The sequence below is a fragment of the Syngnathoides biaculeatus genome, chromosome 17, assembly GCF_019802595.1.
Source record: "Syngnathoides biaculeatus isolate LvHL_M chromosome 17, ASM1980259v1, whole genome shotgun sequence".
NCBI classification, from domain to species: Eukaryota; Metazoa; Chordata; class Actinopteri; order Syngnathiformes; family Syngnathidae; genus Syngnathoides; species Syngnathoides biaculeatus.
Window position 1 is genome coordinate 2,822,199 of NC_084656.1, and position 13,186 is coordinate 2,835,384.

At 41.9% G+C, this 13,186-nt stretch overlaps 1 protein-coding gene across 1 annotated transcript in view; it reads left to right on the forward strand.

Annotated features, from left to right (window-relative positions):
* il6st (interleukin 6 cytokine family signal transduce) overlaps positions 1 to 13,186 on the forward strand; it is a 57,971-nt gene that overhangs the window by 20,163 nt on the left and 24,622 nt on the right. Inside the window, exons 8-10 of the mRNA XM_061801858.1 lie at positions 6,774 to 6,856; positions 11,787 to 12,048; positions 12,298 to 12,468. Of these exons, the coding sequence (XP_061657842.1) occupies positions 6,774 to 6,856; positions 11,787 to 12,048; positions 12,298 to 12,468 (516 nt within the window). The remainder of the gene's footprint in view (positions 1 to 6,773; positions 6,857 to 11,786; positions 12,049 to 12,297; positions 12,469 to 13,186) is intronic.

Below are 13,186 nucleotides of genomic sequence, written 5' to 3' on the forward strand. Positions count from 1 at the left end.
ATACAAAATCTTTGGAGGGAGGTGACAGCCCAGAAACCTGTCTGATCTACAGAAAATCTGTGTGGAGGAGTGGGCCACACTGCCTCCTGCAATGTGTGCAAACCTGGTGAACAACTACAGGAAACGTTTGACCTGTGTAATTACAAAGGCTACTGTACCAAATATTAACATTGGTTTTCTGAGGTGTTCAATTCTTATTTGCATCTGTATCACACAAATTAATCGTTAAAAAATCATACATTGTGATTTCTGGATTTTTCTTTTTAGATTCTCTCTCACAGTGGACATTTACCTACGATGAAAATTTCAGACCACTTCATGATTTCTAAGTGGGAGAACTTGCAGTATAGCAGGGTGTTCAAATACTTATTTTCTTCACTGTATATCTTTTGTTTGAAGCCTCAAATGTGGGGAAAGGTTGAAAAGTTGAACGCGGCTCAATACTTTCACAAGGCACTGTATGCTCATTCACAGTCATATTATGTGTGTGGATGTATGTAATAGAGCATTGTCCTACATAAAAATCCTTGTCTTTTTGAAAGAGGAAAAAGGTATCACTTGCTGTATCACTGCCTGAAGAAAGTATCTTCTAAAAACTGGCAGAATGTTTGGGAGTCCATTTTCAATCCAGAAAAGGCTTACTAGCTTAGTTTTAATAATAGCAACCCCTTACTAGTATCCCACATCCACTTTTCTGGTGTTTCAGTCAAAGTGGAGCTCTGTGCCAGCGCATGATCCAGTTGCACGCCCATGCATCTCGTCCGTCAAAAGTCACTCTCATTTCATCATTCCATAAAACCTTTTAGAAATTGGTCTTCAGATATTTTTTGGCGGAGTCAAGACGCATCATCTTACATTTCTTGTTCAGCGGTGGTCTTTTTGTCAGCTTTTCTTACATCGGTAATGTCTTTTAACATCTTTTGGCCCTTCTTGATAAAACTAGCTACCCAATTGTTATACACATTATAAAGGGTGTTGGGGCGGCACGGTGGATCAGCTAGTAAAGCGTTGGCCTCACAGTTTTGAGGTCCCAGATTCAATCCCGGACCCGCCTGTATGGAGTTTGCATGTTCTCCCCATGCCTGCGTGGGTTTCCTCTGGGCACTCCGGTTTCCTCCCACGTTCCAAAAACATGCAACATTAATAGGATACTCTAAATTGCCCCTAGATGTGATTGTGAGTGTGTCTGTTTGTCTCAATGTGCCCTGCGATTGGCTGGCAACCAGTTCTGGGTGTACACCGCCTCCTGCCCGTTGACAGCTGGGATGGGCTCCAGCACTCCCCGCGACCCTCGTGAGGATAAGCGGCGAAGAAAAGTCGATGCTCCGTTCTATTACTACTCCCGCCATTGAGCAAACAAAACAAAAATAACAATGTTCAAGCATTTGAGCCAGAATGCACACAGGCAAAAGTCGGTGTGTTGGGAGGAGCGTGGTATTGACGATGAACAATAACAGTCCCACTATATGGACCGCGGAGATTTGATGCTTTTGTAAGGAGTTGGTTTCAATGTAGAGATTGAACAAGCAGGCGTGTCCAGATTTTTATTTTTTTTTTTCCCCCAAATTGTACTTTTCAAGCACTCCGGGTCTCGCGTGCGACCAGCGGCGGGGATGGGGACGGTGGGGGGATTGAGCGAGTGGCAGTTTGCATGCGCACATCGCCGTAAATAGTAACCGGGAAGTGTTGTGTGCTTACACATATATATCCATCTATCCATCCAAATTGTACTTTTCAAACACTCCGTTTCTCGCGTTCGACCAGCGGCGGGGATGCGTGTGGGGGGATGGGTGCAGGGGGGGTTTGCATGCGCGCATCGCCGTAAATACTAACCGGGAAGTGTTGTGTGCTTACACGTATATATCCATCCATCCAAATTGTACTTTTCAAGCACTCGGTTTCTCACGTTCGACCAGCGGCGGGGATTGGTGCAGGGGGTTTGCATGCGCTTATCGCCGTAAATACTAACCGGGAAGTGTTGTGTGCTTACACGTATATATCCATCCGTCCATTTTCTTAGCTGCACGATAGTCGCAGCAATACTGGAGCCTATCCCAGCTGTCAATGGGCAGGAGGCACGTTTACACACACGCAGACACGGGGAGAACATGCAAACTCCACACACAGAGGAAGTCGGGGATTGAACAGCTGCCCCACCCATCATTGTTGCTTATACAGTTTTAGCATGAGAGGCTATAACTCAGCAGCTAATAACCAGTAATGATTAGATGGGTGCAAATTTCCTCTGCTGGTGAACGAGCCTAAACTGTGACACCCAGAGCTGTATCCTGTCAGGTTAACCCCATGGGAGTTTAAAGAAGGAGAAATTTGGGTGCGTTTTCTCAGTTTTGGTGGAGAACAAGTCAGCATCTTGGCTTAGCTAGAACGAATGGTCTGTAATGCTAAGCACCGGAGACGTCAGAGGCGTAGTCAATTATTTTTCTTCCGCGTTTGGCTCTGAAAGCTGGCACATATCCAGATTTTGCCTGGATTTCAAATATGTTATTTATTTTCAATTTTTATTTTCAATTAATGTCCAAAATATATGTAATAATAATATTTCTTCACATTGGAGGGTTTATTGTACGTATGAATTTTGGGGAGCGTCTTCCTTTAAGCCACTCCTTTGTTATTTTAACTGCGTGCTTAGGCTCATTGTCTGTTTGGATGGTAGACCTTCGGCAAAGTCTGCGGTCCTGAGCACTCTGGAAAAGGTTTTCGTCCACGATATCCCTGCACTTGGCCGCATTCATTGTTTCTTCGATTGTAACCAGTCGTCCTGTCCCTGCAGCTGAAACCCACACACACACACAGCATGATGCTGCCACCACCATGCTTTACTGTTGGGACTGTATTGGACAGGTGATGATGAGCAGTTCCTGATTTTCACCACATATACTATTTAAAATTAATGCAAAAATGTTCTATCTTGGTTTCATCAGACCAGAGAGTCTTATTTCCCAGCATCTTGGAGTCCTTTAGGTGTTTAAAAAAAAAAAAAAAAATAATGTTTTTAAAGCAAATTTCTTACAGGCTTTCTTGTCTTCCACTGAGGGAAGGCTTCACGCCACTCTGCCATAAAGCCCCGACTGGTGCAGCGCAGCAGTTATTGTGGACTTTCTAGAATTTTCTCCCATCTTCCAACTGCAACTCTGGAGCTGTTACAGTGATCTTTGGATTCTTCTTACCTCTTTCACCAAGGCTCTTCTACCCAATTGCCCAGTCCGGGCAAGCAACTAGCTCTAGGAAGGGTTCTGGTTGTCTCAAAAATCTGCCAATTCAGGATTATGGGAAACAATGTGCTTTTATGAGCCTTAGTGTAGCAGTTTATTTCTTTATTTATTTTTTGGGTAACCTTGGCCAGATCTGTAACTTTCCACAATTCTCTCTCTTGAACTCTTAATGTGCCACTGACACCAAAATCTAAATTTTAAAATAGATATTGTTATAAAAACACTTTGAAGACAATACGATTCAGAAAAAGTGAGCTGGAAGCGTTTTATTAAAGTGCAAAGTTGCGAAAGTATGACTCGACATTCCAGTGTTGGCCATATTGTCTGTGACATCATTTGACGTTTCGCGGATGCATCACACTAGACCCCCCGGCATTGAAACACGCCGTGCCAAATGCAATGGCAGATGAATGAGACCGATTTTCGGATTTTTCTGACACCCCTTCTAAGACTGAAGCTCTTTTCGAGGAAGAAAACATCTATCAACTGAGCTTTGTATTAATACTGCTTTCGCCCAAGTACACGGACACCACACTGCCTTCCCGGAACATTCGCTGGAAATAACATTCGTGTATTTGGAAGATCGACTATGGTGACTATATGTTGTTTGGCTAGTTAGCTCGTGTTACATGCTACTCAACTGTCTTTGTACTTCTATTTTTTTATTGTTTGGTGTTGTAATGTATTATGTGTGATTAAATTGCAATACAAGTGCTTTATTATATTTTGGTGGTTTGACCAAGGGGATTTATTTCTAAATTCACACGTAACATATGATATAAACTGTGAGACAGATTAGTCCCCCTCAACTATTTTTTTTTTAATAGCTCTATACACACCTGTCAGTTGGAACACACAAAGCTCTTGTCCTTTGCACCTGTGCAATCCATTTTTCACAACAAATCGGGTCTTTTGGAAACGTGAAGAGTGAATGCATCCTCCCGAGTCTTCAAGCAAAAGCCAGCAACACAATGAGCTGGCATTTTGGTTAACACGCAGAAAAAAAGTAATTTCTTGCCGGTACAATAGATATAAACACTCGACCCCGCCACTGTAGGCATCTGGAATTAACGCCACTTCCTGGTTCTTCTTCAAGACAAAACCCTCGAGACTTTTCACGGGGGGAGACGAAAAATCGATATATGGCAACATTCTGATGTGCTGTGAACAAACTGATGAGTCCATTCAGGATGATTTTTTTTTTTTTTTTGGTTAACACCATATTAAATTTTATGTTTTAGGTGTCAGTGGCACTTTAAGGTAGTTCCTTTAATCTCATTCTCATTTGCGCTGACATGCAGTATGAACTGTAAGGTCTTCTATGGACAGGTTTGTGTCTTTTCAAAACAAGTCCAATAAACTGAATTAGAATAATCTGATTATTCTGATCATCTTGACTCCAATGAAGGTGTATAAACGTCTCGAGAATGATCAGAAGAAATAATTGCACTTGATTTAAATATGTGAGTGTCACAGCAAAAGGTCTGAATATTTATGGCTGTGTGATATTTCAGGCTTTCTTTTTTTAATGAATCTGCAATATAACAGAGTGAAAAATTTAAGTAGGTCTAAATACTTTATGTAACAACTGTAAATTTGCATCTGGACATTTTTAATATGAAAAAATGAATGTTGTGCCAGCCCGCCCACCAGCTGCATGGTGACGTTGTGGATGACGGGTCATTAGCCTTTTTCTGATTGGCAGCTCACTCCACCCTGGCCAATCCCCTCACTTGTCCAACCCCAGCAGCCTGCTGTCCTCCCCCCCTCCACCCACCCACAACCACGCTGTGAAATAATGTCAATACTACAAATCTATGTTTTCTGTATGTTTCCTATGGTTGCTGATGATTGAATGTTGTTGTGTTTTATGTGGTGGTGGGCATGTGCAATTTCGTTGTTTATATGCAATGATAATGAAACTGAAAGTTGAAACTTGCAGTTCTTGTTCGCTTAGCCAGATTGGCCATATTGGTTATATTCTCTGTAAGTTTAGTGTTGGTTTAGAAAAGTTTAGTGACGGTGACCCGGGAAGAGTAGAGATTAGGGAAGGCCATATTGATGTTGAATGTCCAGAGGAGCTAATAAAACCAGTCGAGCAGCAAATCATTGCTTCTTGGCTTGATTGTTCCCGCCTCCCAGCTCAACTGTGCAACAAGAGAAGGGTGCTAAACCCTGTGGAGGACAACCTCAGTCCCAGAGAAGACCTCTTCCCTGCATTTCCCGACCATGGTCAGGTGACCTTAGCATTGAATGAAAATAGCTTGACGTTTCACGGTCGGATCGTGATCTTTGGAGGAAATTGTCAGTTTTGATCTCAGAAAGGCAGGGAAAAATGCACAGTTAAACGAAGATGAATTCCGGATGTTTTTACCAGAGTGGGAGAGCGCACATTTTTTGGTTGAGTGCAACGGCAAGCCACTCTTCCTTCTGTTTCAGACGTCTATCACATTTCAAAGCTTCAAATTGTCAGCGACACTTGAACTCCCTCCACACTAACATCAACCTGGAATTTCCAAAAGGTGCTGAACTTAGGAGTTAGAAGTTAGTCACTTTGAAAAATCAGAGAGAAAAGCAGATGCAGTTTTTAAAATAAATAATGAAACATCCAGAGTTCAACTTCAAATACTTAGGATCAACAATACAGAGCAATGGAGAGTGTGGTAAGGAAGTGAAGAAATGGGTCCAAGCGGGTGGAACAGTTGGCGGAAGGTGTTTGGTGTTCTATGTGACAGAAGAGTATCCGCCAGGATGAAGGGCAAAATTTATAAAACAGTGGTGAGCGGCCATAATGTACGGAATAGAGACGGTGGCCCTGAAGAAACAACAGGAAGCAGAACTTGAGGTAGCAGAAATGAAGATACTAAGGTTCTCGCTCGGTGTGAACAAGCTGGATAGGATTAGAAATGAGCTCATTAGAGGGACAGCCAAAGTTGGATGTTTTGGAGACAAGGTGAGAGAGAGCACACTTCGATGGTTTGGACATGTTCAGAGAGCGAGGGAGTGAGTACATTGGTAGAAGGATGCTGAGGATGGAGCTGCCAGGCAAAAGAGTGAGAGGAAGACCAAAGAAAAGGTTGATGGATGTTGTGGGGGAGGACATGAGGACAGTGGGTGTTAGAGAGGAGGATGCGCGAGATAAGCTTAGATGGAAAAAGATGACACGCTGTGGCGACCCCTTACGGGACAAGCCGAAAGAAGAAGAATGAAGCATCCAGAGACTAACTCTTGCATTATATCAACTGGCTTGGAGCATTGCAACCTCCAAAAAGCCATACAATGAAGGTGAATTTATTAAAAAATGCCTTGGTGACGTCGCTGAAATCTTGTCTTGAAAACAAAAATCTTAAATAAAAGGTATCGGACCTTCAACTGCACTGCCACACTGTTGAACAGAGCATATCAGACATTAGTACTAATACTATTACTACTTTTTCACTCAGAAAAAGCTGCTATTTAATAGCAAACAAACCTTTCTGTTAGTTAACAATTAAAGTAAGCCCCCCTGCAATCTTTTGTTTTATTTTTCCGTTGGTATAGGACCAACAAGTAAGCCGGATTTATGGAAGATAATTACAGAAGATGAACGCAGTAAAGAGCGTCAAGTGACGTTATTGTGCAAGGTAAGTTCTATAATAACATTTGATGTGTATCAATTCTTACAGGCCACAATGTTTTCTATGTTGCTTCTCTACAACACTTAAATCCAACTAAACAGCTCTCTTGTATTAATGGCTCAATTTTGCACTACCTTTTGAAATAAATTCACAGTTTTAAGAAATGGCGACTAAACCTGGAGCTTATATTGTTTTTTGATAAAAGCGTAGTTGGATTTAGAAAATAAGCAATGCTGTATACAGGGCCGTGGAGAACAGATTTAGTACGTGGTGTAAAAATGTTAGGGATGCAGGAATTTTTACGCCTTAATGATGATTGTTGTTAAATCAGTATTTTTCACAAATTCTGTCAGTGTGTAAATTTACAATCATAATCCATAGATCTGCGCAGGGTGCCTAAGCCACGCCTAGTTAGATACTGCTGTTATGCACCCCAAGCTACCAATCAAAATGGCGGACGCAGTGCGGCCGAAGCATGTTATGAGCGAATTCCCCATAGTATTTCTGTTTATTTTCTGCCCATGGTATCAGAAATATCGACAGTGTACAGAAAGCCCTGAATTACTTTCAACAGGGATATATTCATAATGTCAAGGTTTCCCAGATGGGAACGTCAGTTAAAGTTTCTGCAATGCGATGGCTGTGTGTCCACGTAAAAGAATCAACCACCTCATAAACTAATGTTGGACATCGAATGCGATAAGATTTCTGATGCCTATTGTTCATGCAAAGCAGGGTAAGTTTGCATTTTTATGCTACATAAGCACGTGGATTTGAAATTATACCTACGTTCATAGTGGATAATTAATTTACATAAATTATGGAAGTATGTGTGTCCTCTATCGGTCTGAATGTATGTACTGTAGACGTAAATGTAGGCCCAAAATATTTGTATTCACGTGATGTGTTTAATCATGTATAAGAACGCTTGAGAGCAGGGCCGAGGTGCAGCTGGAAGCTTTGAGTTTCACCCAGCTCAAGTAGAGCTTCCTCCTTCGTTTATAAATTTTACACCAACTAATTGAATAGTTTACCTCGGAACAAACGGCTTTGTGCTGATTTATCTTTGCGTTCAGCTGGTCATGAGGTCGGCCACGAGCCTTAATCCACCATTTGCATTTATCTAAATTACGCTTTGGGGTGGGAAAGTGCACAAGATATCCTCCCGCTAATCTCTCTGGATAGCGCTAGTCTCCATTACACGTTCCCCAGCCACATCGAAGCACCATATTTCCAAATCGGATATAAGAAGGCAACGCAATTCAGAGGCTTAAAGTAATCATGCGCTCTCATTGTTTGTGGGTAAAGGATAGCAGCTCTGGGCAGCATGGGCGGAGTTCAGAAAATGACACTCACTGATTGGTCAAAAGGGAGCTGTCAATCATTCTCACGGATCCATCCATTGTACATATGTGCAGTCATTTGTACCTTTGTCAGATTGTAATGAAAATGGAGGCCACACCTTTTTCATAACCAATAAGTGGCTGTGGCATATTAGAAAAATGTAGACCTCTCATAACCTCTATGTAGTGGAGGCATTTTGGAATTAAAACATCCAGCTTTTTCAAAACCTAGATGGTGGCATGCCAGTCTTTTTCCATTTTCCCTATACCTATATATAATCTGCAGTATTTTTGGCAGTGGAGGGAGAGCAATTATCGTCGTTGTGCAAAGACACACAACACCTAATGCCTGGATCAGCTATAAGACAAATTTGGCCTTTCATGATTTCACTATATCTGAATACTTCAATAAAATCCTTGCATCACATCTTTTATGATCATGGGACGGAACCTTTATTTTGTCAACTCAATCATAACTGGATGCACTCATTACCATAGCGATGACATTGCCACACGTACTACAAAATGTGGAAAAGCACCGTTGGTGGTCACCAGTGCTTCGGAAAGTATGTTTATCTAAGGAATGCTTGAGGTATGTTCATATACTTTTGATGCGATATGGCTCACAAGCAGGCAAGAAAATGTTATGTAGCCCAGTGATTTTCAACCACTGTGCCGCGGCACACTAGTGTGCCGAGAGAGAAATTATCCAATATCACTTTTTTTTTTTAAATTAACATTTATTAATAATTTTCTGCAAATATAATGTCATTGTCCAGTGCCCGTGCTGTAAAGGCTGGCAGAATAATGTAATATTTGTCCATGTGGCAACACTTAGCTGATTGCCTCGTTCCTCCAAGAGAATTAGTGATGCACCTGAGAGGCCGTGGTGACAGTCATGGAGAAGTTTTTAAAAAGGACAACTGCAAACTCCGAACTGGGCCCTGGACAAGATTCTGACCCGGATGAAGGCCCTAGTATGAGTGGCGGGAAAAAGAAAGCGAAGACGGTGAGCTCAAGGCAATATAGTGAAAGCTATCTTTCGTTTGGATTTACTTTCACCGGGGATGAGACGACGCCCATTCCGTTATGCCTCATGTGTGGCGAGAAGCTATCCAACAGCATGGTGCCAAGCAAGCTGAAACGCCATCTCCAAACGACACATCTGTCGCTTCAAAACAAGCCGATAGACTATTTTGTTCGCCTGCGTGTAAACACAGAGAAACAGGCAACGTTTATGAGAAAAACCACAAAGGTAAATGAGAAGGCGCTCAAAGCTAGTTACCTAGTCGCCGAACTTGTTGCTAAATCAAAAAAGCCGCACACTGTGGCAGAGACATTAATACCATCTGCCTGTAAAGCCATTGTCAACGAGATGCTCGGCCCTGATGCGGTTTAAGACATACCTAAAGTCCCGCTCTCTGATAACACAATTGCCAGGCGTATTGATGACATGTCTACAGTCATCGAAAGCCATGTTTTGGAAAAGATACGCATCAGTAGGAAATTTGGGTTGCAAGTTGACGAGTCTACGGATATTAGTTGACATTCTCAGCTCTTGCCCAATGTGCATTTTGTGGATGGAGATGCCATTAGAGAAAACTTCCTCTTTTGCAAGGCACTGCCAGAAAAAACAACTGGAGAGGAAATTTTTCGGGTCACATCGGAATATCTTGACCAGAGAGGACATACGTGGGAAAACTGCACAAGTGTGTGCACTGATGGAGCTGCAGCCATGGTCGGGCGCACCAAAGGCTTCGTGAGTAGAGTGAAGGAAAGAAACCCAGATCTGATTGTTACGCACTGTTTTTTGCACCCTGAGGCCCTCGTTGCTAAGACTTTACCAGCAGAACTGGTTCCTTTTTTGGACGATGTGGTGCGGATAGTGAACTTTGTAAAGACACAACCTCTGAAAAGCCGTATATTCCCATCTCTGTGTGAGGAAATGGGAGTGGAGCATAAAGCCTTATTGCTCCATACGGAGGTCCGATGGTTGTCGCGCGGTAAGGTGTTGACCCGCGTGTATGAGCTGCGAGAGGAACTTAAAATGTTTCCGACAAATGAGAGGTCTGATTACTCAAATCTGTTTGCAAGTGATGAGTGGTGCGCAAAGCTAGCATACTTGGCTGATATATTTCATCATCTTAATGAACTGAACACAAGGATGCAGGGCCGAAATGAAAACCTGCTTACAAGCACAGATAAAATAAATGGATTCCGTTTAAAGGTGCATCTCTGGCAACAACATGTGCAACGTGCCAACCTGGGGATGTTCCCGCTCACAGACAAACGGCAAAGCAACACTGCTGCACTGTCTGAGGTAATAGGTAAACATTTGAAAAGTCTTGAGGAGAAGTCATTTTATTTCTCTTCAGCCTCCACTGAATGCTTTGACTGGGTAAGGGACCCATACAGCTCGGTAACAGTTGTTGGAAAGGACATGACTTTACAAGAGCAGGAGGAACGAACTGAACTGAAACAGGATCGTGGTTTAAAACTAAGATTTGCTGAACTTCCTTTGGACAGTTTTTGGTTGACTGCTGCCAAGGAGTTCCCCATTCTGGCCAACAAAGCTGTTCTGACATTCCTCCCATTTCCCACAACATATCTGTGTGAGCTGAGCTTTTCAAGCACAACTGCTATAAAAACTAAAAACAGAGAGAGACTGAGAGCTGTTGAAGAAGAGCTTCGTGTGTGTCTTTCTTCTATTCCTGCCAGGCTTTATGTTCATCTAAACAGGCCCAGGTTTCACACTGACTGAGTATAAATCAATTGAGAAATTATATTGTAATTAAATATACTATACAGAGTGTCATTCTGTAACATTCTTGGTTAGTGGTGTGCCACAAAATTTTTCCAATGTAAAAAATGTGCCGTGGCTCAAAAAAGGTTGAAAAACACTGATGTAGCCTAGCAAGCTAGTGCTAGCCCTAACGATTGTACATAAACGTGCCGGCATTATGTCGCATCATTCTCACAAGTCTCTGGGTTGATCTGACAGATCATAATACATGACCTGACTAGAACAGTGATTTGCAACCTTTATGGCATGAAGGCACTTATTTTACGGTAGCAATTTTTCTCAGCACACCAACATATAACAATGTCCCAAAAATATACACTACTATCTGTATGGACTTCCCGACATCTAATAGAATACAATTTATTTGTTCTGTCTGTTCTGTCAATATGCCTCACTGGAATAAATAGAGGAACAAAGATACATTATTTCTTGTAAATGAAACTTTTTTTTTTTTAACAGTTAAATAAAAATTTAATAATTTTCCACAGCATTCAAGAAGATTGCTCATGGCACACTAATGTGCCACAGCACAAAGGTTGGGAGTCAGTGGACTGTAAAATACTTTTGAAGATGCTCAGTATATACTACGCTAAACACGATGGTCAGCGATCAGCTCCAAAAATTCTGATCCTTTAAAGCCCTAGGGAATACCCCCCTCAAGGATGTTTTTTATGATTGTAGTTAACTGTCAAATAAAATGGCTTCTCTGTTCAGCATTTATTTTAGATTCGCCCTGAATTGTGCATTTTTTATTTTTTTTTAATTACAATGTGTTACTTTACCATGACAGAATCCTATGTTCTCAAATGGAAGAATAACAAGCTTCAAGATAAAGATTCAAACCCGAAAGGAAAACTTCATGAATGTAAATATGTCATGGGAAAATATCCCTGTCAACTGGTCAGAGGCAGACAGCTTCCCTAGCAAGAAGCTCACTGTTTTAAAACAGATTACCCTGTCGGACAACAACTCAGCTAGAGTTTACATCACAGCCATCAACTCTGTGGGGGAGTCTCCTCAGGCTTCACTTGGCATCCCAGAGAAAGCCCATGGTAGGTGGTATATTTCAACAAATATGTTACATTTAAGTAGGATGGAGAGGTATAAGAATTAAATAGTCAACTGTATTGTACTCTTAACAACTCAAGTGGTACTGACTAGATCAACTCATTGTGGTTGTTTGTTGCGTGATGAGAATCTTACTTTATTTGAAAAATCCATCTGCCTTTATGTTGTCTATTGTCATTTCTAAAATTTCTCAACGGCTAAAATAAGGACGTATTTTATGATATACATTTCAGAGCTTTACCCAGTGGAGGATCTTAATGTGCTTCCACGAGAGGACCAACTTTTAGTAAAATGGAATCCCCCCAACATTACAGCTGTTACAGGATATGTAGTGGAGTGGGTTAGTTCTAATGGGATAGACTGGCTGAGGGAAGACAAAGGCACCCAACAAACTTCTATAAAAGGTAACTTCCTTTTCTTTTACAAAAGTCAAAATATAGTATTTAAACCAGTGGTGTCAAATGTACGGCCTGCAAACCTGTTTAATCTGGCCCGCAAGATGATTTAGTAAAGTATAAAACAATGGCATGGACATGAACACAAAATGAGCCAAAAAATTTCAAGAAAAGCAACTTCTGATTGCATCCACTGGATGGTGCAATAGCAATTATGTTTGGCAAGCAAACGTTTATTCCAGGGCAAAGTAAGGTCAAGAATGCAGCCCTATGGGGGCACAAGCCAGCGCAATCTGTAGGCCGGTACCAAGTCCAGATAAATGCAGAGGGTTTCGTCAGGAAGAGCATTCGGCGTAAAACTGTACCAAACAAAGATGAGCGTTCATCTAAAGAATACCAGACCAGATCGGTCGTGGCCTGGTTTAACAACGCCCGCCCCCGGCACTGGTAACCTGCTGGGCGTCGGTGGAAATTCAGCAAATGTGGGTCTAACACAAAGAAGAGGAGGAAAGCAGATTTGTCGGCAGGACAAGAAGAGGAATGCACAGAGCATGCAACTGTGTATAGGGACTTTGAATGTTGGGACTTTGACGGGAAAGGTTCAGGAGTTGGTTGACATGATGATTAGGGGAAAATATTGTGCATCCAAGAGAGCAGTTGGAAAGGTAGCAAGGCTAGAAGTTTAGGAGCAGTGTTTAAATTATTCTACCATGGAGTAGATGGGAAG